Here is a 19,366-nt window from a genome sequence, read left to right on the forward strand (position 1 = left end):
GCTAGATGTAACCTTGGTTCCTGGCGCGGGATCATGGTTCCACTCCGCACTTCTTTCTTGCTCTTCGCGGTCCGCGCTATTCTGTGCGGCGCTGTCACGGTCCACGGTCCACGGTCCACGATTCAACGCAACGATCCACACCACCTTTACGGCTCACAAGCCCTGTCACTTGCCTGTCATGATTCCTTCTCAGACCGCCGCGTCCAGTGCCCGTACCGCGAGTCGGCTCATGCATCATGGGCCCGCCCCGAAGCGGCCATCTGTGGCCTATGATTCCGGCCTTGATCTGCCGCGAGGATAAGTACGACCTCCCTTCCCCCTCTCCTCATCGCTTTTGTTTGTTCATCCTCAGACATCCATTCCACTTCCCCCCCGTCCCCTAGATTCTTGGACTTGTCTGGAGGCTTGGTCGATATCCTCGGACCACCTCGTTTCCTTCTCCCTCTTCTTCTGTCAAACACTTACACCAACGGAGCCGGTCTCCCCAAACTTGCCTCCCCACGGAGCCCTCTCTCTCGCACGCTACACTAATTTTAATCTGCTGTGTGTGTGTCCACTCGACACACCTTGACCAGTCGCCAACATGTCCACGTGAGTTACCCATGTTAATGACATGACACCTTCGAGCAGACCCTAACCAAACAACAACCAGTCTGGCAGCGGATGTCACTTATGACTTCACCTTCCCATCATGCGATCCCACCACCCCTCCGAGCTTCACCTTTGACCCCTCACTGCTCGAGATCCCCTACAACCCCGGCCATGCCCGCTCCAGCTCGCATGGATCCGTCTACTCCTTCGAGTCGTCGCCCTCCGACTCGCTCACTGCCCCCAGCACCCGCCGGACTACCCCGGCGCGTTCTCCCATCCGAACCCATGGGCCCCTCCTCTTGCCCAAGATCCGGAGTCAAGACCAGGCCATGATCCCCTCCGCTGTTGCTCCCCGCCCGACCAAGCGGGTGAGGACCTCCCCAGCGCCCGCCCTGCAGAACAAGAGTGCCTACCGGCCGACACACGCTCGCAGCCAGACCAACCCGGAGACCATCTCGTACTCGGCTGCTCTCACCTTCGCCGACGACAGCAACCCGGCTCCTCTCCTCTGCTCCCCCGTCAGCTTCACCCGCGAGTCATCAGTGATGGACTCTCGCCGCGCATCATCATGCAGCCTTGACAATGTCTCCGTCGACAACTACTTCCAAGCCTACCAAATGCCCACCTACATGTCGGCCCGCGCCAGCAGCAGCCCCACTCCCCCGCCACAACCACAGGCTCTCTCCCAACCAGAGCCGTTCCTCTACCAGCAGTACATGCCGCGCGGCCCCTCGCCGCTGGCAGCTGCCGCGCTTATCACCCCTGAGGTGACCCCATCCACCACCCTCTACTCCTACCTCACAGCACCCAACCCGGCCCCGTCACTTGTCCGCAACCTCTCCTTCCCCCTCCGGGATCCCAACACCAAGCACTTTTGGTGGGACGTCCGTCAGGTCCGCCCCTGGACCGACTTCACCGCCTCCTCTATCCTTTCTATGCCCGGTGCTGCCGGCTGCCTGTCCACCCCCCTCTCCTCCGCTCTCCTCCCGACTTCGGTCACCAGCCAGCGTCACCCAGAGACCGAAGCCGCCCTGCACTCCATCTACGCGGCGCACTACCTCCCCAAACTCAACAACGCGCTCGCGCTTTGCTCGCAGCGCCCTCTCAAGCTCACCGTCGCCCCCACCAAGCCCGCCGCCGCCTCCAAGGCTAACAACCTTGGCATGGCCACGGACTGCATGTTCGTCGCCAGCGCCGCGGGCGAGTCGTCCTCGGCGGCGGCCATCTTCGGCGGCAAGCCGACGGCGCGTGTCGTGGGGCTGGTCAAGAGCTTCGACCGTTTCAACACGGGCATGCGTGCCGAGGGCAACGTCAAGCGCGTCGAGTATCTCCGCGGCTTGGCCCACCTCCACCACGCCATGCGCGAGCACGGCTGCCGCTACGGCTTCATCCTCACCGAGATCGAGCTGGTGTACGTGCGCAACGGTGCCGAGCACACCCCGCACTTCGGCGCTCTCGACGTCGGCAGCGTCCAGCTGGCCAGCGCCGACGACCTCGACGTCCTGAACGGCGGCGGCGTCGTCGACCCGGAGGACGCCCGCATGACCGCCTGCCTCGCCCTCTGGGGCCTGTGCATGCTCGCCGGCGACGAGCCCATGCCGGGCCACGCCCACTGGAAGGCCGAGATCGGCGCCCCCGCCGATGGCACCCGCCGCAAGGCCCTGCCCCGCGACGCCTGGATGCCCCAGCCCCAGCTGGCCGAGAAGCGCGAGGCCAAGAGGTCCCGCGGCTGGATCTTGCCGGAGTGCCCCGTCGGTCGCAAGGAGGTCGGCAAGCGGGGCGTCAAGTATGGCGCTTGCTGAACAAGAGGTCGATGGTTCTTTTTTTTTTTTTTATTCTTCTCCCTCGACTTGTTTATAACCTGGTGATTGTTGGAGAGTCTGTGACTCATCCACAGCAGATGCCACTGTGTGGCTCTTGCGATTTCTTGTATATAGAGGTAATATGGGTTGCAAGACTGGGGTTGATGACGTTACGACTGGCTCGGATGACTGTCACGACTTACGGATGCATCACATACATGGAGGCTACATTTGGGTTTGGGCTGGAGTTGGGGTTAATTAGTAGTCATCATCTTACTTAATAACATAAGATCAACATATACTTGGACCGTCTCATCCTGGGTGATGTTTGGAAATGAATGATTAACCAGTCGCCTCGTTCAATAATGTGAGTCCTTGGCTAATGAATGTCCAACTTTTGACATGTGAAAAAGAAAAGAAAAAAGAAAAAAAGAAAGAAACCCAAATCCAATGCAATGCTTTTATTCGTTCCTCTTCAAAATCATACACATCCAAACACTGGCATCACCATAACCTCATAATCCCCAACCTTACAACATCCGACCCAACTCAGCGCCACCGGTTTCCAATGCTACCCATAACCTCATAACCCCCCACAAACCCAACTCAGCACCACCGCTCCCACGGCTCGCGCCACTTGACGCCGAGCAGCTCAAAAATTCTCTTCTCATCCCTGCCCTCCAACAACTGGTCCTCGGTGATCTTGGCCCTGTTCTTGCCGCGCAGCACCTCCTTGTACAGCCCCCGCTGGTTCAGCCGCATGCCCTTCTTGGACGCCAGCAGCCGCAGGCTGCGGTTGAAGATGTCGTTGCCCGTGAAGTAGATGAGCGCCGCCCCGTACTCGGCCTCCGGCACCAGCAGGAAGTCGATCCGTCGCCAGATCGGCTCTTTTCGCGGTCCACCGCTGCCGCCGCCACTACCACCATCGGGGTTGGCGTCGGTGTTAGTGTCTGCCCCCTCCTCATCCGGAGGAAGCACACAACACCCATGCCATTTACTCCCAGGCCCATCCTTCCCCGCGCGATTCGCATGCAGCGCCGCGAGCGTCGCCACCAAAAACCCCTTCCGTGTCAACACCTCCACCAACTCCTCCAAAAACGGCACCAGCTCGGCCGCGCTCACCGTCCCCTTCCTCGTCACAATAACATCCACATCCCCCGAACTGTCCGCCCCGCGCCGATAACTCCCCCCCACCAACACCTCCACGCCCGGATCCACCCCCGCCGCCTCCCGCTGCACATACGCAAAAAACGCCCCCACCTCCGCGCGCGGGATGCGAGCGTTCAGGTCGGCGTACCGCTCGACGCCGAGGCGCTGGTGCGGGGTGAGGTCGGCAGAGCTAAGAAGGTCGGCGAGGGAGCGGTGGCCCTGGGCCATCCAGCGGTGGGCGCGGGCGGCGCCGGCGCCGTAGACGCCGAGGAAGAGGGCGAGGGCCTGGTCGAGGGGCGAGTCGTGGGTGTAGTCGAGGCGGCGCAGGCGGTTGGTGGTGGCGATTTCTTGGATTTTGGCGGCGAGCCGGGGCCCGATGTTGGGGAGGAGGGATGCGGCGGCGGCGGTGGTGATTTTGGTGGGTTGGCGTCGGAGGGTGGTGATGGCTTTGCGGTAGGCCATGATGCGCCAGGTGTCGTTGGTGCGTGTGTAGTAGTCGCACATGCTTTGGAGGATTTCGATGGTTTTGGCGTTGGGGTTGTTGGTGTCGGTGGTCTGGTCTTTGGTTCCGCCGCGGTTGCAGGCGAAGCGCTCTTCGAAGGGGATGTTTTTGGGGCCTTTGCGGCGTGTTTGTGCGGTTCGTTTTCGAGCTCGCTCGTCCTCTGACCGATCGTCGATTTCCGAGTCCGAGTCTGCCTCCTCGTGATCATCCTTGACCGACTGGAGGTCGTCGTCTTCTGCGTCGAGCGGGAGGTCCTTGTACTGTTGGAGGAGTTCGATACACTCTGACAGCTCGTCATTGGTGTTCGATGTTCGACCAGGGGGAGGGGGTGCGTTTTCCAATGACCCGTTATCCCGTATCGCCGGACGAACCTGGCCAGCGTGTGCCTCCGACGGGTTCCCGGTGATGCCCCCCAGAGTCTGATTTTCTGACACACCTCGTGTAATCTGGGCATCACTGTGGGGAGAGGCTGGATCATTTTCGGGCGGTTTGTCTGCCGAGCCTCGTCTTCTTGATGTTTGAGGTGGTTTGACTTGCAACGAGTGATCGGAGCTCCGGGATGGGCTGGACGGGGCCTTGTCAGAGGCAAGTTGGTGTTTGTTCCCAGGGCAGCCTGCGACCCTGTACCGATTTTGGTCTAGGTTGAGTAGTGTGCGGAAGGAGATACAGTCGATGGGATAGTCCTCGTTGACAATCACCAGAGAGTTCGGAGCCTCAGAGCCAAGCACACTCTTGATGTCTTTGTATTCCAGGTACTTGTCGACAATGGTGTGGCTAGCATCCTCCAAGTTCCGCACCCATCGGGCACCGTACTCCTGAGCCTTGCCGATGCGCAGCTTTCTTGCAGGGGCAATGTCGTTATTGGGGATGTAGTAGAATGAGAGGCCCCTGAACATCTGGGCGGCTTCGGGTATCGATTTGGTTGATGACTGCCGCTTCCGCTTCCTCAACGCGGTGCTTGCCGAGGGCGACTGTTCCATTGTTGACGAAGAACTAGGTGGTGGGAGAGTTGCACTCCTTCGAAGTGTTGCAGGGAGTGGGCGAGTGGTGTCTGGGACTGGAGTTTCTTCAACGAATGAAGTAGTGTTGTTTGGGAGGAACTCCCCTAGTCCCGCAGCCTGTCTCGTCTTCATGTTGTGGGCTGCAGGTGTACCTTCAATAACCCGAGAGCCTGGCGTAACTCCAGCCGGGGTAGGCATCGATGCCGTTCTTCGTTGATGGGAAGGGGCCCTGGGCTTTTCTTTTTCTTGGGTTTCTTGGACTGGTCCAGGATTGTTTCGTTTTCGGGAACTGAAAAAGGCCCGACACTTGTTTCGATGATCTTGCTCTTTCTCATCGACCTCGTCGTCTCCATCGCTCACATTGTCAAGAGCATCAAGCTGGTCGAAGAAAGCAATCTTCTCGCTGAGCGATGGTGATTTCATCACCTTTTTTTGTAAAAGCTCTGGGGGAATTGAGCTGGGGATGGTTTGTTGGTGCGGGTGCAAGTGCAATGACTGTCTGAAGGCATTAAAACCATTGGAACTACTGGCAGCTCCATCTCCCCGAAGAGCGCGATTTGGCATTTTTTAACCCTTGAGAATGTCTCTCCCTCTGCTTCGGTCGGCTTGGCGACCCGCGGCTGCCTGATTGTGATGCATGGAAATGCATATTGCACTCAAGTTTGCGGGCCGAGAGGGTACGGATCTCTTGGCAGACGCGGATCTTTGGTTCCATCTCGATGAAAGTGGCCTCGAGGTGGGGCAGTTCACCACCAACTGCACACGAGCTCACGTGCCACATCTATCCCTTGCCTGCCCTTGCCAACATGTGCCAAGAAACAACGCAGCATGGACCCCTGATTTCTTGGCATTGATTGGCCAAGCGAGTTTCACTGTTCCTTCCTTCCCCTTTCTTACTTCGGTGCTGGCACTACTTGTGTGCGTTCACTCCGGCTCAGAGTCACTTGCAACTTGAACCCAATTCTTGCCAATTTGGAAGTGGTGTCAAGCGGCACTACCGAGCGGGTGATCACCGAGCCTAGGTAGTCTGTTTCATCCTACATCTGGAGCCTGGCCTATTTCTTCCATCTTATCTCTACATCTACCTACCCTGCACACCGACCACCGGTGAAACCGCTGCGAAAAGCAAAGCAAAGACGAAAACCACCTCAGCTCTCCAAACCTCTCACCAAAGGCTCCCACTCATTTTTGATAGAGGCTCAGCGCCAGGACATCTATTGCAATGTCTAACCTCTTTTCCGGCATGTAAGTTGTCTTCAGATCCGCCTTTCTTATACAGTGACCACCCCCATCTTGGAGACAGTCTGTCGACAAGCTGGTTATCCACTTATGTGCCTCCGAAGTTACGCATGTAGCTCCTGGCGTGAGACATCGACTTGCAGGTATAACAACGATGCTGACCCCGCCTTCCAGCAATGCCCGGCTGAGGGGAACGTCCAGCAAGCAGGCCAGCGCGAAGAGCCCCGTGTCACCTGTAGTCGAAGATGGCCCAACCCACTCGCATGGAGGCCTTTCCAAAAGGAGCAAGTCGTCAAGCAACCTGTCAGCGAGCAACCTGTCCGCCTCTAAGCTCCCGCCACTCCCTGCATCGCCCGCGCTCTCTCAAACCATCGGCATGGCGTCCACGGGCGACGAGGTCTTGAGCTCATATCGCCTTCCTCAACCGCTGCCCATTTGGCTCAACCCCGCTTACGCGAAGCATATCGTCAAGGGCAACTTTATGACGCTCAGCAGCAGACCTAAGACGGTCGAGCAGGGCGAATGGATTGCCCACCACGGTAATGAATGTTCCTCTCTTTCCACGCCTCATCGCTGACTTCATCTGCAGTGGTTGAGCATTATCGCAACCTATGGAACTTTGTCCATGTTGTGTACGCCAAGGAGTCCAACGGGAAGAACCTCTGCAACGCCACCACATGCCCCCGCATGTCTGCTGGGCCGTGAGTTGCGTCCGATGAGCTACGATTTAACCCAAGTGCTGATTTTCCACCGCAGAAACCACTCTTACACATGGCTCAACAAATCCGGTGATCGTTATGAGCGCGTCGAGTTGCCGGCAATTGAGTACATCGCCCTGATGCAGCGATGGATTTCGAGCAAAGTCGACGACACCAACATCTTCCCGACCGAAGCCGCCGGGGTCTCGTTCTCCCACAACCCCAATATCGCCAATACTGCTCTCCTTGCCAACCCGGATGAGTGGGTCGGCAAGCGTAGCGGGTTTCCCAAGGATTTCGCCAGCATCTGCAAGACCATTTTCCTGCAAATGTTCCGCGTCTATGCCCATCTGTACTGGGCGCATTTTGTGGAGCCCTTCTACCACCTCAACCTGGAGAAGCAGCTCAACAGCTGCTTCAGCCACTTTGTGCTGACGGCCACGGCGCTGGACATGCTCAAGCCGCAGGAACTGGAGCCGATGCAGCCCCTGATCGACCTCTGGGCTGCTAACGGCACCTTCCCACCCGAGTCCAAAGCCTACGAGTATGCCAACCTGAAGGTGGGCACGCGGTTGTTGCAGCTGGCGGGTATGGCTTGAGAAGGGTAAAGGTACCTGGTTTTTCTAAGGTAGCCAGCGTTGATATTCGGTATGCATCATCTGGCGTTTGGGTATAGGTTGGAGTTCCTGTGCCAGGATCTCATGAATTTGGTTGGTCTTTGGTAGATTTCGGGCAGATATCAGGCGAACATGATCTAGGGGCTGCTATCAAAACATTGTATTGCACTTCTGAGACAGGACAAACACAATTTGTTTGCCTGTTTGCTTGGCCGCCAAGTGGGATAAACACATATTAAGGTTCGGTGGTTTTAGTCCCCTGAATACGCCTCCCTGGGGCCATGTAAGAGGACCTAGTCGGCAAAATCGTCTCATAATACATACAATTAAGGTTTAGTGGCCAAGCCTGTCTTGTGCCGAAGCCTGTCTTTGTGCCGGTATCATCTTTGAGGGAATCCAATCCTCCTTGGGTCTGGATATATACTTAACCAACTTGATACTCTCCCGCCTGCTTATCGGCTTATCGGAATCTCACCTCACACGCACGACGCCCCTTCCTCCATAAGCGGCGTGTTTTACAATTGAAGACAACACTGCGGGGCAATATTCCCCACATTCGATTAGCGGGCCGCCCTGGAATTTTCCACCCAAATTCTCTGCGCAAAGACATGCCCAAGTCCAGACCCCATCGGACTTGCCCATATCCTCAACTTTTTTTGCCTACCTACCTAGTCTTTTCTTTCTTCTTTTTTCTTAGAGGATCTCAGGACCATACCTAACTACACTTTTACCTACCTGAACGTGGTCGCCTTCACTCCTCCAAATTCTTCCTGCACATCAAAATGGCCGGCGAGGGAATGGAAATCGAGGTTGCTGAGAAGCAGCTTAAGTCGCTCGACCACTCGGAGCAGCACTACTTCAACAGGCATGTTTCTTTTCCCTTTGGTCTTCAGATATCCTCGGTCGCATACCAATGCTAACTATTTTGCTCCAGCTATAACCACCATGGTGAGCTGAATCTGCTGCTGTTTGTTCTAACACGGGCTTCTTGGCTAACCGTTGCGACCCCTCGATAAGGCATCCACGAGGAAATGTTGGTGTGTACCTCTCGCTATTCCGCCACCACCCCTTGAAAGCAAAGACAAGGCCGGCTAACTTGCGCTCGTGCGCCGTTTCAGAAAGATGAGGTTCGGACAAGGTCATACATGAACGCTATCGTCCAAAACAAGCACATTTTCAAGGACAAGATTGTGCTGGATGTAGGATGCGGCACCGGCATTCTCTCCATGTATGGTGCTCCCCACTCACCCGAGGACCGTAAGACCAGGGCTAATATACCACTTTCAGGTTCGCCGCTAAGGCCGGCGCGAAGCACGTTATTGGAGTCGACATGTCGACCATCATCTTCAAGGCGCGCGAGATCGTCAAGGTCAACGGCCTGTCGGACAAGATTACACTGATCCAGGGCAAGATGGAGGAGATCGAAATGCCGTTCCCCAAGGTCGACATCATCATTTCCGAGTGGATGGGCTACTTCCTCCTGTACGAGAGCATGCTGGACACAGTGCTGTACGCTCGTGACACGTACTTGAACAAGGACGGCCTGATCTTCCCTGACAAGGCTACCATCTTTGTCGCTGGAATAGAGGACGGGGATTACAAGGAGGAGAAGATCGGATGTACGTTCTCCACCTGCCCAACGTTTCCTTCCCACTTCCACTAACCACCCCAAAGTCTGGGATAACGTCTACGGTTTTGACTACAGCCCTCTGAAGGATACCGCCCTTTCAGAGCCCCTCGTCGACACCGTCGAGATGAAGGCGGTCGTAACAGACCCGACCCCGGTCCTGACCCTCGACCTTTACAAGGTTCAGACGGCCGACTTGGCCTTCAGCTGCCCGTTCGACCTGACGGCGCGGCGCGACGACTTCATCCACGCGCTAGTAGCGTGGTTTGACATCGAGTTCACGGCCTGCCACAAGCCGATCCGCTTCTCAACGGGCCCCCACACTAAGTATACCCACTGGAAGCAGACCGTCTTCTACCTGCAGGACGTCCTCACCGTCCAGCAAGGCGAGAAGGTCGAGTGTGCCCTGCACAACCGCCCCAACGAGAAGAACAAGCGCGACCTCGACATCAAGGTCGAGTACCGCCTCGAGACTTCCGACCCCAACCGCCAGGCCGGCGGGACCTGCCTGTACAAGATGTGCTAGTAAGCGCATTCCAGGCGGGAGTATGCTGTGGCGGGGGCGGGATGCTGGCTGATGTGGCAAGGGCAAGGGTAGAGGAGTGAAAATAAAAGGCTCCGGAGGGCTACCGGCGCGGGATGGGCTGGCTAGCTTACTATGGCAATTGGTGGGCTTTGGTTTTCACACTAGAGAAGGGTCAAATGGCGTTTCTATGGGCTTTTCGTCGTTGCATGGCTGACAGAGGAGAGACAGAGTGGAAAAGAGACAGTGACGAGTATTTTGGTGCATGATATTGAGTGTCTTGATGAATAGGGATACCCGTTTGTATGCGTGGGAGAAATATTAGAGGGACCTCGTTATTTGGCGTCTATCCATACTCCTGGCGCATGTCATCCCTATGGACGGCCCCGTCACTCATCACGCATGCGCACGATACATATTGCATGATTGATCCCTTGTCTCGTTTTTAATTCCCATCACCCCCCGAAAACGTACCCTGCCACCTACCTATCTACATTGTTGTTAAGCTTGCTAACCTCCCTACTTTTCTTTTCTCTTTTCCCGCTCGGTAGAGACTAAAGGCCATTCATTGTCTTCGTCATAATCATCGTCAATCATTGATTGTCATCTCATTTCCTCTCATCCTCCCATCCTTCCATATCCACCACCCTTTCGTCTGTCTACTCGAAAACTCGAAAAGAAAGCCACCTAGGTAACTACGGAAACCAGGCAAGAAACGACGCAGAGCAGAGCAACTAAAGCAGAGAGATGCAAAACAACTACGACGAGAACGCTCCGATTCTTTTTTTTTTTTTTGTCTCAACCTCAACCTCAACTTTTCCACCATTCTTTTCTTTTTCTTGCACCTTCCCTCCCCCACCCCCCCTTTTCATCTCTTTTCTTTTTCTGGCTAAACTCAACCAAATCTAGTAACTAGTGACTACCTTCCCTATCCTCTCCTCTCAACCCTCCTAACTCCCCACCAACAACACCTCCTCTCCCGTCCCATTTCTCTCCCTTTCCTCTCCATCCCCAAGCTTGGGCGTCCCCTCCCTCAACTTCGAATGCCAGGCCTCCAGTATCGAATCAGACGGCGTGGAGGCCAAGTCCGGCGACACCTCCCCGCTGCTGCCGGGGCTGATGTACTTGGGCACGCCGCCGGCGAGGCGCAGACGCTCCCTCTCCTGGATGTCCTCCTCCATCTCAAACACAAAATTATCGGAAGTAGTAGTGGTGGTGGTAGTAGTGTATCGGCCGAGCGGGTCAAACCGCGAGTGGTGCGGGTGGTGGTGGTGCCGCGGAGAAGGCCGCAGCGGGGAGAACAAGGAGACGCTGCGGTTGCGGTTGAGGTTGCGGTCTTGGGTGAGGATGGGGCGTGGACTGCCCTCGATGTGCAAGTCGACGTGGAGCGCGGAGAGGGTGGTGATGGTGGTGGCGAGGATGGGGTCCGGCTCCAGCGGTGACGACGATGAAACGGCTCGGTCCCGGACCTAGAGGGTCCCGTAGCGCTCAATGATCCTAGCAACGCGCTCGGCAAGCTCGTTGGCCTCGGAACGGCTGGCGGCCTCGGCGTAGACGCGGCAGGCGTTCTCGGTGCCGCTGGCGCGGGCGAAGGAGCGCGCGTCCTTGTACTTCTTGACCGCCTGGTCGATCTCGTCTTGTGCGCCCTCCGGGGCCGACAGGCGCCGCTCGGCGTCGGTCGTCTGAAACAGGTCCTTGTTGCCCACCTCGACGCGCACGAGCCGGTTGGGGAGGTCGGCATACGTCATGGCCCAGTCGCGGAGCGTCCAGTTCTTGTGAGCCAGGATGACCTCGACCATGAGCGCGTCCGAGATGGCGTCGCCGACCGTCTGGTTGATCAGATCACCCAGGGCGGCCAGAGTATCGAGCGCGTCTTTTTGGGCGGGCGATTGCGGCTCCTTGGTCTTGAAGGAGTTAAGGGCGTCCGGGGAGAAGAGAACGGTGCCGTGACCGTTGGCCTCGAAGTACACTCCAATATCAAAGCCCTGAGCCACGTGGTGGAGGTGCTTCACGCCAGTCGGAGTGCAGATGACGGGCAACTTCAGGTGCTGGGTGATGTAGTTTGTGCTGGCGCCGTTGGCATAGGCGGTCTGCACGACACCAATACGCAGATCGTCCTTGAGACCGGCGCTCTCGACGAGGCCACCGATGAAGGAGGCGGCGAGCGACGAGATGCGGTCGCCGTCCAACATGACGAAACCTCCCTCAGGATCCTGCCAGTAGTAGATCAACCGGTCGGCGTCACCATCAAGTGAGCAGGATCTGAGCCCGGGCTGGGGTTTAGGGTTGGGAGGGGCCCTCTGCTTCGTTTTAACGAAATCGGCACCACACTAGATGGGGGTTAGCAATGTCCAATGCAAAAAGGAGTAAGGTACGTACGTCGAGGTTGAGCAGTTCAGGCCGGAGAACATCGTCGTTGACAACCTTGACATCAAAGTTGACCTTGTCCTTGGGGATGTGCTTGAGGAACTCGGATAGCTTGGGGCCGCCAACGCCGTTGGCACAGTCCACTTGTAGAGTCCCGTTGATCCTCCTGCCCTTCATGGCGCGCACAAAAGCCCCGGCAAGCTTCTCGTAGTATCCGAGCTCGCTGACCTTGCCATATGACAACGGTGTGCCCTCGCTGTTGGTAGCCCGTACGAGGTAGTGCAGCTGGGGCGTAGTAAGGATCTTGAAGTCGACGTACTCGGTCTTGGTAGACTCGAGACCGTCGGCGAGGGCCGTGACCAGCTTGTGTCCCGAGGGCCTCGTGTCCCGACCGTAGACGACCTTGGCGGAAGCCTTGAGGTCGATCTTGAGGTCCGTAGCTAGCCTGTTGTAGACTTCGACAAGCTGCTCGTCGCTTGTGGCGTTGACTAGGGCGGTAGCGTAACGCTCCCAGTCCTGCTCGAGCATCTCGCCCAGGGGGTCGACGATCTTGACACCGTTGTCGGCAGCCGGGTTGTGGCTGGCGGTAATCATAACACCGATGGCCTGACCGTTCAGCTTGCGACTCCGGAGAGAGGCGAGGAGGCCAACACGGAACGAAATGCCCTCGAGCAAATCGGCCTTCATGCGGAAACCGGCGGTGCCATAGGTGTAAAACTTGCCCTTCTCGAGGGGCACGATCGGGTGTTTAGCCGAAGCCTCTAGGATCGCCCTGTCGTGGTTCTCCATCTTGGGTGGCGGTGTCGATATTGCAAGGTACCGACCGGGAGTGTGGAGGTAGATGTTGAGTTGGGTGCTACCTGTGCTACCTGAGCTCGGAATAGCAGCAGTTAGGTTCAGGTAGGTAGTTTGGAAGGTGATGCGGGGTATTGGCGAGGAAGAATGGGGGATTGGGGATGTGGTAAGATTCAAAGATGAGATGACGCAATTTCGAGAGGTGAACAGCCCAGATTTTAGACCCGAACTGTAAATCGAGGAAGGAAGGAGAAAGGGGGAAGGTCAGGAACACGAGATGGGTGGTGGTTTTAGAGGTCAGACTGAAAGCGGCGGTGGAGGCCCTGAGGAACAGCTGCCCCGCGCTGGGCTGTTAGGTGCTGGGGTGCTTTGGGAGGTCAAGGTAGGGGTTTAGGGACCTCTTGGCAATGTAGAACATCGGAGCTAGCCTAATAGGGAAAGCGTGCTCATTCTTGGCGACCTTGTTGGTTTATCGTTTGGAACGCGTCGCTCTAGGAACGCCTGCCTGTTTCATTGACTTCTCTTTCACTACCACCTCGACAACTCATCCGAGCAAAAACCAGGACAACACACAATGCATTGACGAATCGCAATTTGAAGCGCTATCGAGGTCGAATCTCTTGCTTTAACTTGCTCACTTTACTGCTTTTTTTTTTCTGGTCTAATTTTGGTCGATTTGCTGAGGCTCGCTCTCGCTTCCGTTGACTTCTGTTGACTTGGCCCCCTTTTGCTTATTTATTCAATTTCTTGTTTCGGTCTTTGGCTTGCTTTGGGGTTCACCGTCATTGCGCCCATACCTGACCTGGACCGCCCAATGTCTCAGGACACGTGTGCGAACCCTTTGCTTCTCGGGTGGGTCAAGGGATGGTGGGAGACGGCTCGGGAGCGCAACTCAAAGGGTGTCACCACTTACAAGCATGCCTACGACTCGCTCAAGGCCTGCCCCATCGCTTTTGAGCACCCTTCATCGCTCCAGCAGCTGAAGGGCTTCGGGCCGAAACTATGCGAGCGGCTAACCGAGAAGCTCAGGGCGCACTGCGAGGAAAACGGCGTGCGCATGCCCCCTCATCCGAGCTCCAAGAAACGAGCCAACCAACCAACAGTAGCTCAAGAGGACGGAGAGGAAGAGCCTGTACGCCCGGCCAAGAAGCCCAAGAAGGCAAAGGCATACGTACCCGCCTACCGGTCTGGGGCGTATGCGCTGGTGGTGGCTCTCTCGAAACCAGGGCAGGAGACGGTGGGGATGCCCAAGGCCGACTTGATCGAAGAGGCTCAGCCGCACTGCGACTCGTCGTTCTCAGCGCCGAGTGACCCTACTAAATTCTACACGGCCTGGAATTCGATGAAAACGCTGCTCCAAAAGGAATTAGTGTATGAGCGTGGGCGGCCCCTAAAGAGATATGCTCTCACGGATGAGGGGTGGGAGGTGGCTAAAAGGATCCGGGAGACGACCGTCCCCAAGGGCAGCACCGCCAACGAAAACCCAACCGTTGCGTCGTCTGCCGGGCCCAGCAGACAGGCCGCGCCACCCACAACTGCTCGTGCAAGTGCTCGATCAACATTTGCTGAGCCCATTAGCCTTGACGACGACGACGATGACGACGACCACGTTGTTCCTCAGCCACAGAGGGCTACCGAGTTTGGAGACGTAGTGGCAGATGGAACCGTCGTGCCCGACGATGCGGGGTTGCCCTCGTTCACACCGATCAGGCTTGCCCCCGGCACATTTACGGTGGAGTTGATCCTAGATAACCGAGAGGTCAGGGCCAAAACGGACCGTGACTACATCCAAGAGGAGCTCGCAAAGCGAGGGGTAAAGCCCATTGTGCGCGCCCTGGAGCTGGGCGACGCCCTGTGGGTCGCCCGATGCAGGCAGGCGGGCTGGCTAGCTCAACAGGGCGCGGAAGGCGACGAGGTGGTTCTCGACTGGATCGTCGAGCGGAAGAGGTTGGATGACCTCCTCGGCTCACTCCGAGACGGCCGTTTCCATGAACAAAAGTTCCGTCTCAAGCGGTCCGGCATGAAGAACGTCGTGTACGTGGTGGAGGAGATCAGCATGGATTCCACGCACTTTCAGAAATACGAAGAAGCGGTCCAGTCAGCCATGGCGTCGATGCAAGTAGTTAACGGCTACTTTCTAAAGCAGACGCAAAAAATGGACGACACGATCCGCTATCTGGCTTCTATGACCAAAATGCTCAAATCGGTGTACGAGGGCAAGACACTTGACGTGATACCGACCAGGGTGCTCACGACGAAGAACTACCTCCCCCTGCTGAAGCACCTCCGCGAGACGCAGCCGTCAGCCAGCCACCACATTAGCTATCCCGCGTTTGCGTCGCTGGCGTCCAAATCCCAGAACATGGCGCTGCGGGATTTGTTTCTCAAGATGCTGATGTGTTCCAAGGAGGTTACGGGCGAGAAGGCGATCGAGATCCAGAAAGTATGGAAAACGCCGAATGAGTTTGTCAGGGCGTTTGAGCAGTGCGGTTCTGGCGAGGAGGGGAGGCGACGCAAGATGGACCTGGTCGCGAACAGGCTGGGGCATCTCATGGGGCGGAAGAAGATGACCAAGGCTGCGAGCCAGAAGCTAGCAGAGGTTTGGGGAGACATGTGAGTTTTATCAGTCTCTCGCGGACCCATTTATCAACCTCAATATAGATACCCGAAGACAAACAACTGTAATTATATTGTTTTACCTATCTCCCCCCAACCAAGGATGAATGAACAATCCCACGGTTACTCAGTACTCAGTGCACAGTCTAAGCAGCGCCCCCCTTCCCAGCAGCCGCCCCCTCCAAAACCTTCTTCAACAACCCCCCACTCCCCTCCCCCAACCCCTCCAAATACCCCTTCAAACTCTTCTCCACATACTTCGCCGTCATATCCACCTCCAGATTGACCGTCTCCCCCACCTTCTTCCCCGCCGTCACCACCCGCTCCTGCGTATACGCAATCAGCATCACCTCCCACCACCCCTCCTCATCATCCACCCTCGTCACCGTCAGGCTCGCCCCGTCCACCGCCACGAACCCCTTGTGCACCACGTACCGCAGCGCCTCCCGCCGCGCCGGCGCCAGCCGCAGCGTCACCGCGTTGCCGTCGGGAACCCGCGAGACTAGCGTCGCCGTGCAGTCTACGTGGCCCTGCACGAAGTGGCCCCCCATGCGCGTGTCGGCGCGCACGGCCCGCTCGAGGTTGACGCGCGAGGTGGCGGTGAGGGAACCGAGGTTGGTGAGGCGCAGGGTTTCGGGGGCGATGCCGACGGTGAAGGAGGGAGGGTGAGGGGTGAAGGTGGTCACGGTGAGGCACACGCCGTTGATGGCGATGGAGTCGCCGAGGTGGCAGTCGGTGAGGAGGGTTGAGGTGGGGGGGAGGGTGATGGTCAGGGAGGTGCCGCCGGTGGCGTCGGAGGGGTTGAGCACCGTGACGGCTGTGGGGGGAGAGGGTGGTTAGAAGATGATGGGGATGGGTAAGGGCAAGGGTGGTCAGTGGTGGGGGAGGGAGAGGGGGGACGTACTGCCTATCTCTTCGACGATGCCGGTAAACATGGTGACGGTGTTGAGGGATAAGTGAGATGAGCAAGTGGTGAGTAATTGGGTGATGGAGGGGTTGGGTCGGCGACCTTGGGCTGAAATCTTGGACGATTGGCGCGGTGTAAGCGGCTCTGTAGTTTTTATACGCCGGTAATCGCTCAATTGAGACTGGAGTTGGCCCTCAATTGATCCCGAGAAACTCAGTGTATGTCTCTTATTTTTTAGTCTAGTCTGTCTGTATCTGCCCGAGTAGTCGGGCTCGGCATCGGACGGGCATGGTGGGGTTCCGAGCTACCCCGCGACTCCAATCAACGCTATCACCACCTCCCGGACAAAAAGGCCGAACTCCAAAAGGAAACAAGAAAGAAAGAAAATAGAAAGAGATAAAGGATTATAAAAAAGACAGAGATATGAAGAAACCCGAGTAACATAGATCAGATAAAAGAACCCGAATTAAAAAATAGTAGATCAATGGCTTTCTTTTCGTTTCTAGTCGAAGGTTTCGTCGGCACTCACACTTGGAGCTCGGCCTTTTTGCCCATGGGGAGCCAACTTGGAGAGAACACGGGTTAGGGTTCTGTATGACTTGCCCTTTTTGCTAACAACCTAGGTACCTCGATATCCGATCCATGCTGAAACATGGCTTCCACGACAGTTATGGAGACACATGTATCCTGGCTACCAGACTCCTGCGATCAGACCCAGAGATCGACGGCGACGTGGCCCGATGCGGAAGGTAACTTACTAACGCCCAACAGTGTGACACGGTGCTGTTTGTACATACTAAGCCAATCATGGGTGTAGCTTCACAACAGGGTGGCAGGCACCAACTTGTTTCGTGACAAGGGCAAGCTCCTCTGTGCTGACTAGAAGATACAACAGATGACGCTCGCCGCATTCATATTCCTCTCCCCAATCCTCTTCCCAAATCCCCAAATTCCCCCTCCCATGATCACCAATTCACCATGTCGCGAAGGACGCGGCAGCTATGGCGCTGGGTACGGGTAACCGCTGTGCTCGGCGTCATCTGGTTAGTTCTTAGCGTCGCCCACAGTAACGGCAATGACAGCAACCCGCTAGCCCCTACCTGGGCTTCCCGCGATGACAACCCTCTCGACATGTGCCGCCAATACGGCTGGAAGCCCTTCCGTCCCAAGGACCCGAGCAAGCCGCGCAAGGTCTATGACCTCATGATGTTCAACACCGAGCTCGACCACCTCGAGGTCCGTCTCAACAGCACCTGGGACGAGGTCGATTATTTCGTCATCGTCGAGGGCAGCAAGACCTTCACCAACCACGCCAAACCCCTGACCCTGAAGCGCTACCTCCCCGACTTCAAGCCCTACCACTCCAAGATCATCTACCACGAAATCCAATACCCGCCCGACTTCAAGCCCCGCACCACCTGGGACATGGAAGACCTGCAGCGCAACAGCATGCTCACACAAGTCTTCCCCCGCCTCAGCGGCCGGCAGGCCCCCCAGCACGGCGACGTGCTCGTGGTATCCGACGTGGACGAGGTACCCCGACCAGAAACACTCCGAGTGCTGCGGGCGTGCGCGTTCCCACGGCGACTCACCCTCTCATCACGCTTCTACTACTATTCCTTCCAATGGCTGCACCGCGGGCCCGAGTGGCCGCACCCGCAGGCGACCTTCTACCAGGGGATGCTCAAGACGCTGCGGCCCAACGACCTGCGCATCGCCGACGGCGGCATGTGGCCCTTCCGCGAGTGGGAGAAGGGTGTGCTGTCCAACGCGAGCTGGCACTGCTCGTCGTGTTTTGAGACGGTTGCGGAGTTGCTGGGCAAGATGGCCGCCTTTTCGCATACCAGCATGAACGCGAAGAAGTTCCGCGACGAGCGCCGGATCGTGGATTATATCAGGAGGGGCAAGGATTTGTGGGATCGCAAGGGCGAGGTGTATGACCGCGTCGAGGAGAATCGGGACGTGCCGCGGTTTTTGCTGGAGAATAAGGAGCGTTTTGGGTATATGCTTGATCGGGACGGACCGACGGCGGGGTTCACGGATGTTGAAGGGTAGGATGGGGGGGGAGGATGGCGGGGGATAACTGGCGTTGGAGTGGATGATGTTTATTATACCCGTGGGTGGTTGGAACGGTCAGTTCGAGGTGGTTACAAAAACGTGATGAGCACGGAGGCACAAAGGCGCACGGGAACCGAGGCGGATAGGTTATGTATTTGGTGGTTATTCCTCGCGGAGCTGTTACACCGCCACGAGGTTGTGCTGACGCTTCAACAGGCATGTAGATGGGTTCGATACCCCCTGTATTTTCATGCTACGAATGCATAATATGTTGAGAGAAGGGTTGACGAGGAGGATCATCAAGGGATGTCATCCCGCCGACGTGAACCCACTCCCGGCTTTTGGGGCCAACCTTCTCATCCAAGCCCCAGTGGATATGGCCCTAGACTAGCAATGTCCTTTGTTATCCACAATAGCTCACTTAGACGGCAACCTGCACACGCCATAACCGTGTACTTCAAAACAAGCCTCGAACATTGGCATGCGGGGCGGATCAGACCGGGGCCCGCCCGTTACTCTTGGTAAGCAGTCGTGGCAGCTCACCATCATTGGCCGTTTCCTACATCGCCGAGGCTCGCACAGCAATCCTGGATCGTTGCATGTGGCCGTGACACCGCTTGGCGATCCATTTGGAAGGTCACACCAACTTCGGACTGCGAGGGCATTTCTTCGAGGTATCGACCGGGTGGTTCGAGGGGATCTCTGAGACATATATCACATATATCGGAATCCTTTTACCCGCTCCTTCAACGGCTCGAGTACCGCGTCGACTCCGGATGTGTAAGCGGAGATCAACAAGGTGCAGAGCCGCGGGAGGATTCATCCCATCTATGCAAAATATAGTGGGTAACCAACTGCGGTCGGCCGAAGTCGG

The 19,366-nt window shown here is 56.9% G+C and overlaps 8 protein-coding genes across 8 annotated transcripts; 5 read left to right on the forward strand and 3 right to left on the reverse strand.

Moving 5' to 3' along the window:
• Window positions 1–583: 583 nt before the first annotated feature.
• On the forward strand, window positions 584–2,393 carry F5144DRAFT_588754 (uncharacterized protein; the record flags this gene model as incomplete). Its single annotated transcript, XM_066789963.1, has 2 exons — window positions 584–591; window positions 653–2,393. 2 exons carry the CDS (start codon window positions 584–586, stop codon window positions 2,391–2,393), a joined length of 1,749 nt encoding a protein of 582 aa, XP_066648522.1.
• Window positions 2,394–2,697: 304 nt separating this feature from the next.
• F5144DRAFT_636791 (uncharacterized protein) lies at window positions 2,698–5,722 on the reverse strand. The gene has a single exon (XM_066792640.1). It carries the CDS (start codon window positions 5,607–5,609, stop codon window positions 3,000–3,002), a length of 2,610 nt encoding a protein of 869 aa, XP_066648523.1. The 5' UTR covers window positions 5,610–5,722; the 3' UTR covers window positions 2,698–2,999.
• A 195-nt stretch (window positions 5,723–5,917) lies between these two features.
• On the forward strand, window positions 5,918–7,977 carry F5144DRAFT_555652 (Mob1/phocein). The gene is made up of 4 exons (XM_066787922.1): window positions 5,918–6,290; window positions 6,459–6,823; window positions 6,874–6,985; window positions 7,041–7,977. The coding sequence occupies exons 1-4, from the start codon at window positions 6,268–6,270 to the stop codon at window positions 7,579–7,581; spliced, it is 1,041 nt and encodes a 346-aa protein (XP_066648524.1). The 5' UTR covers window positions 5,918–6,267; the 3' UTR covers window positions 7,582–7,977.
• Window positions 7,978–8,243: 266 nt separating this feature from the next.
• F5144DRAFT_38201 (S-adenosyl-L-methionine-dependent methyltransferase) lies at window positions 8,244–10,045 on the forward strand. Its single transcript, XM_066784622.1, has 6 exons — window positions 8,244–8,464; window positions 8,534–8,547; window positions 8,617–8,636; window positions 8,718–8,827; window positions 8,887–9,218; window positions 9,274–10,045. The coding sequence occupies exons 1-6, from the start codon at window positions 8,382–8,384 to the stop codon at window positions 9,750–9,752; spliced, it is 1,038 nt and encodes a 345-aa protein (XP_066648525.1). The 5' UTR covers window positions 8,244–8,381; the 3' UTR covers window positions 9,753–10,045.
• Window positions 10,046–10,699: 654 nt separating this feature from the next.
• On the reverse strand, window positions 10,700–13,268 carry F5144DRAFT_608237 (uncharacterized protein; the record flags this gene model as incomplete). The annotated part of the gene is made up of 3 exons (XM_066791584.1): window positions 12,129–13,268; window positions 11,255–12,079; window positions 10,700–11,218 (listed from the first exon to the last, which is right to left on the reverse strand). The coding sequence occupies exons 1-3, from the start codon at window positions 12,903–12,905 to the stop codon at window positions 10,700–10,702; spliced, it is 2,121 nt and encodes a 706-aa protein (XP_066648526.1). The 5' UTR covers window positions 12,906–13,268.
• A 164-nt stretch (window positions 13,269–13,432) lies between these two features.
• Window positions 13,433–15,756, forward strand: F5144DRAFT_555659 (ERCC4 domain-containing protein). The gene has a single exon (XM_066787923.1). The coding sequence runs from the start codon at window positions 13,726–13,728 to the stop codon at window positions 15,526–15,528; it is 1,803 nt and encodes a 600-aa protein (XP_066648527.1). The 5' UTR covers window positions 13,433–13,725; the 3' UTR covers window positions 15,529–15,756.
• Window positions 15,674–16,462, reverse strand: F5144DRAFT_597715 (uncharacterized protein; the record flags this gene model as incomplete). Its single annotated transcript, XM_066790892.1, has 2 exons — window positions 15,674–16,344; window positions 16,432–16,462. The coding sequence occupies 2 exons, from the start codon at window positions 16,460–16,462 to the stop codon at window positions 15,674–15,676; spliced, it is 702 nt and encodes a 233-aa protein (XP_066648528.1).
• Window positions 16,463–16,938: 476 nt separating this feature from the next.
• On the forward strand, window positions 16,939–18,644 carry F5144DRAFT_38329 (glycosyltransferase family 17 protein). Its single transcript, XM_066784632.1, has 2 exons — window positions 16,939–17,183; window positions 17,252–18,644. Exon 2 carries the CDS (start codon window positions 17,413–17,415, stop codon window positions 18,487–18,489), a length of 1,077 nt encoding a protein of 358 aa, XP_066648529.1. The 5' UTR covers window positions 16,939–17,183; window positions 17,252–17,412; the 3' UTR covers window positions 18,490–18,644.
• Window positions 18,645–19,366: the final 722 nt, after the last annotated feature.

The sequence above is a fragment of the Chaetomium tenue genome (genome assembly GCF_020726465.1).
Source record: "Chaetomium tenue strain MPI-SDFR-AT-0079 chromosome Unknown F5144scaffold_1, whole genome shotgun sequence".
Classification (NCBI taxonomy): Eukaryota; Fungi; Ascomycota; class Sordariomycetes; order Sordariales; family Chaetomiaceae; genus Chaetomium; species Chaetomium tenue.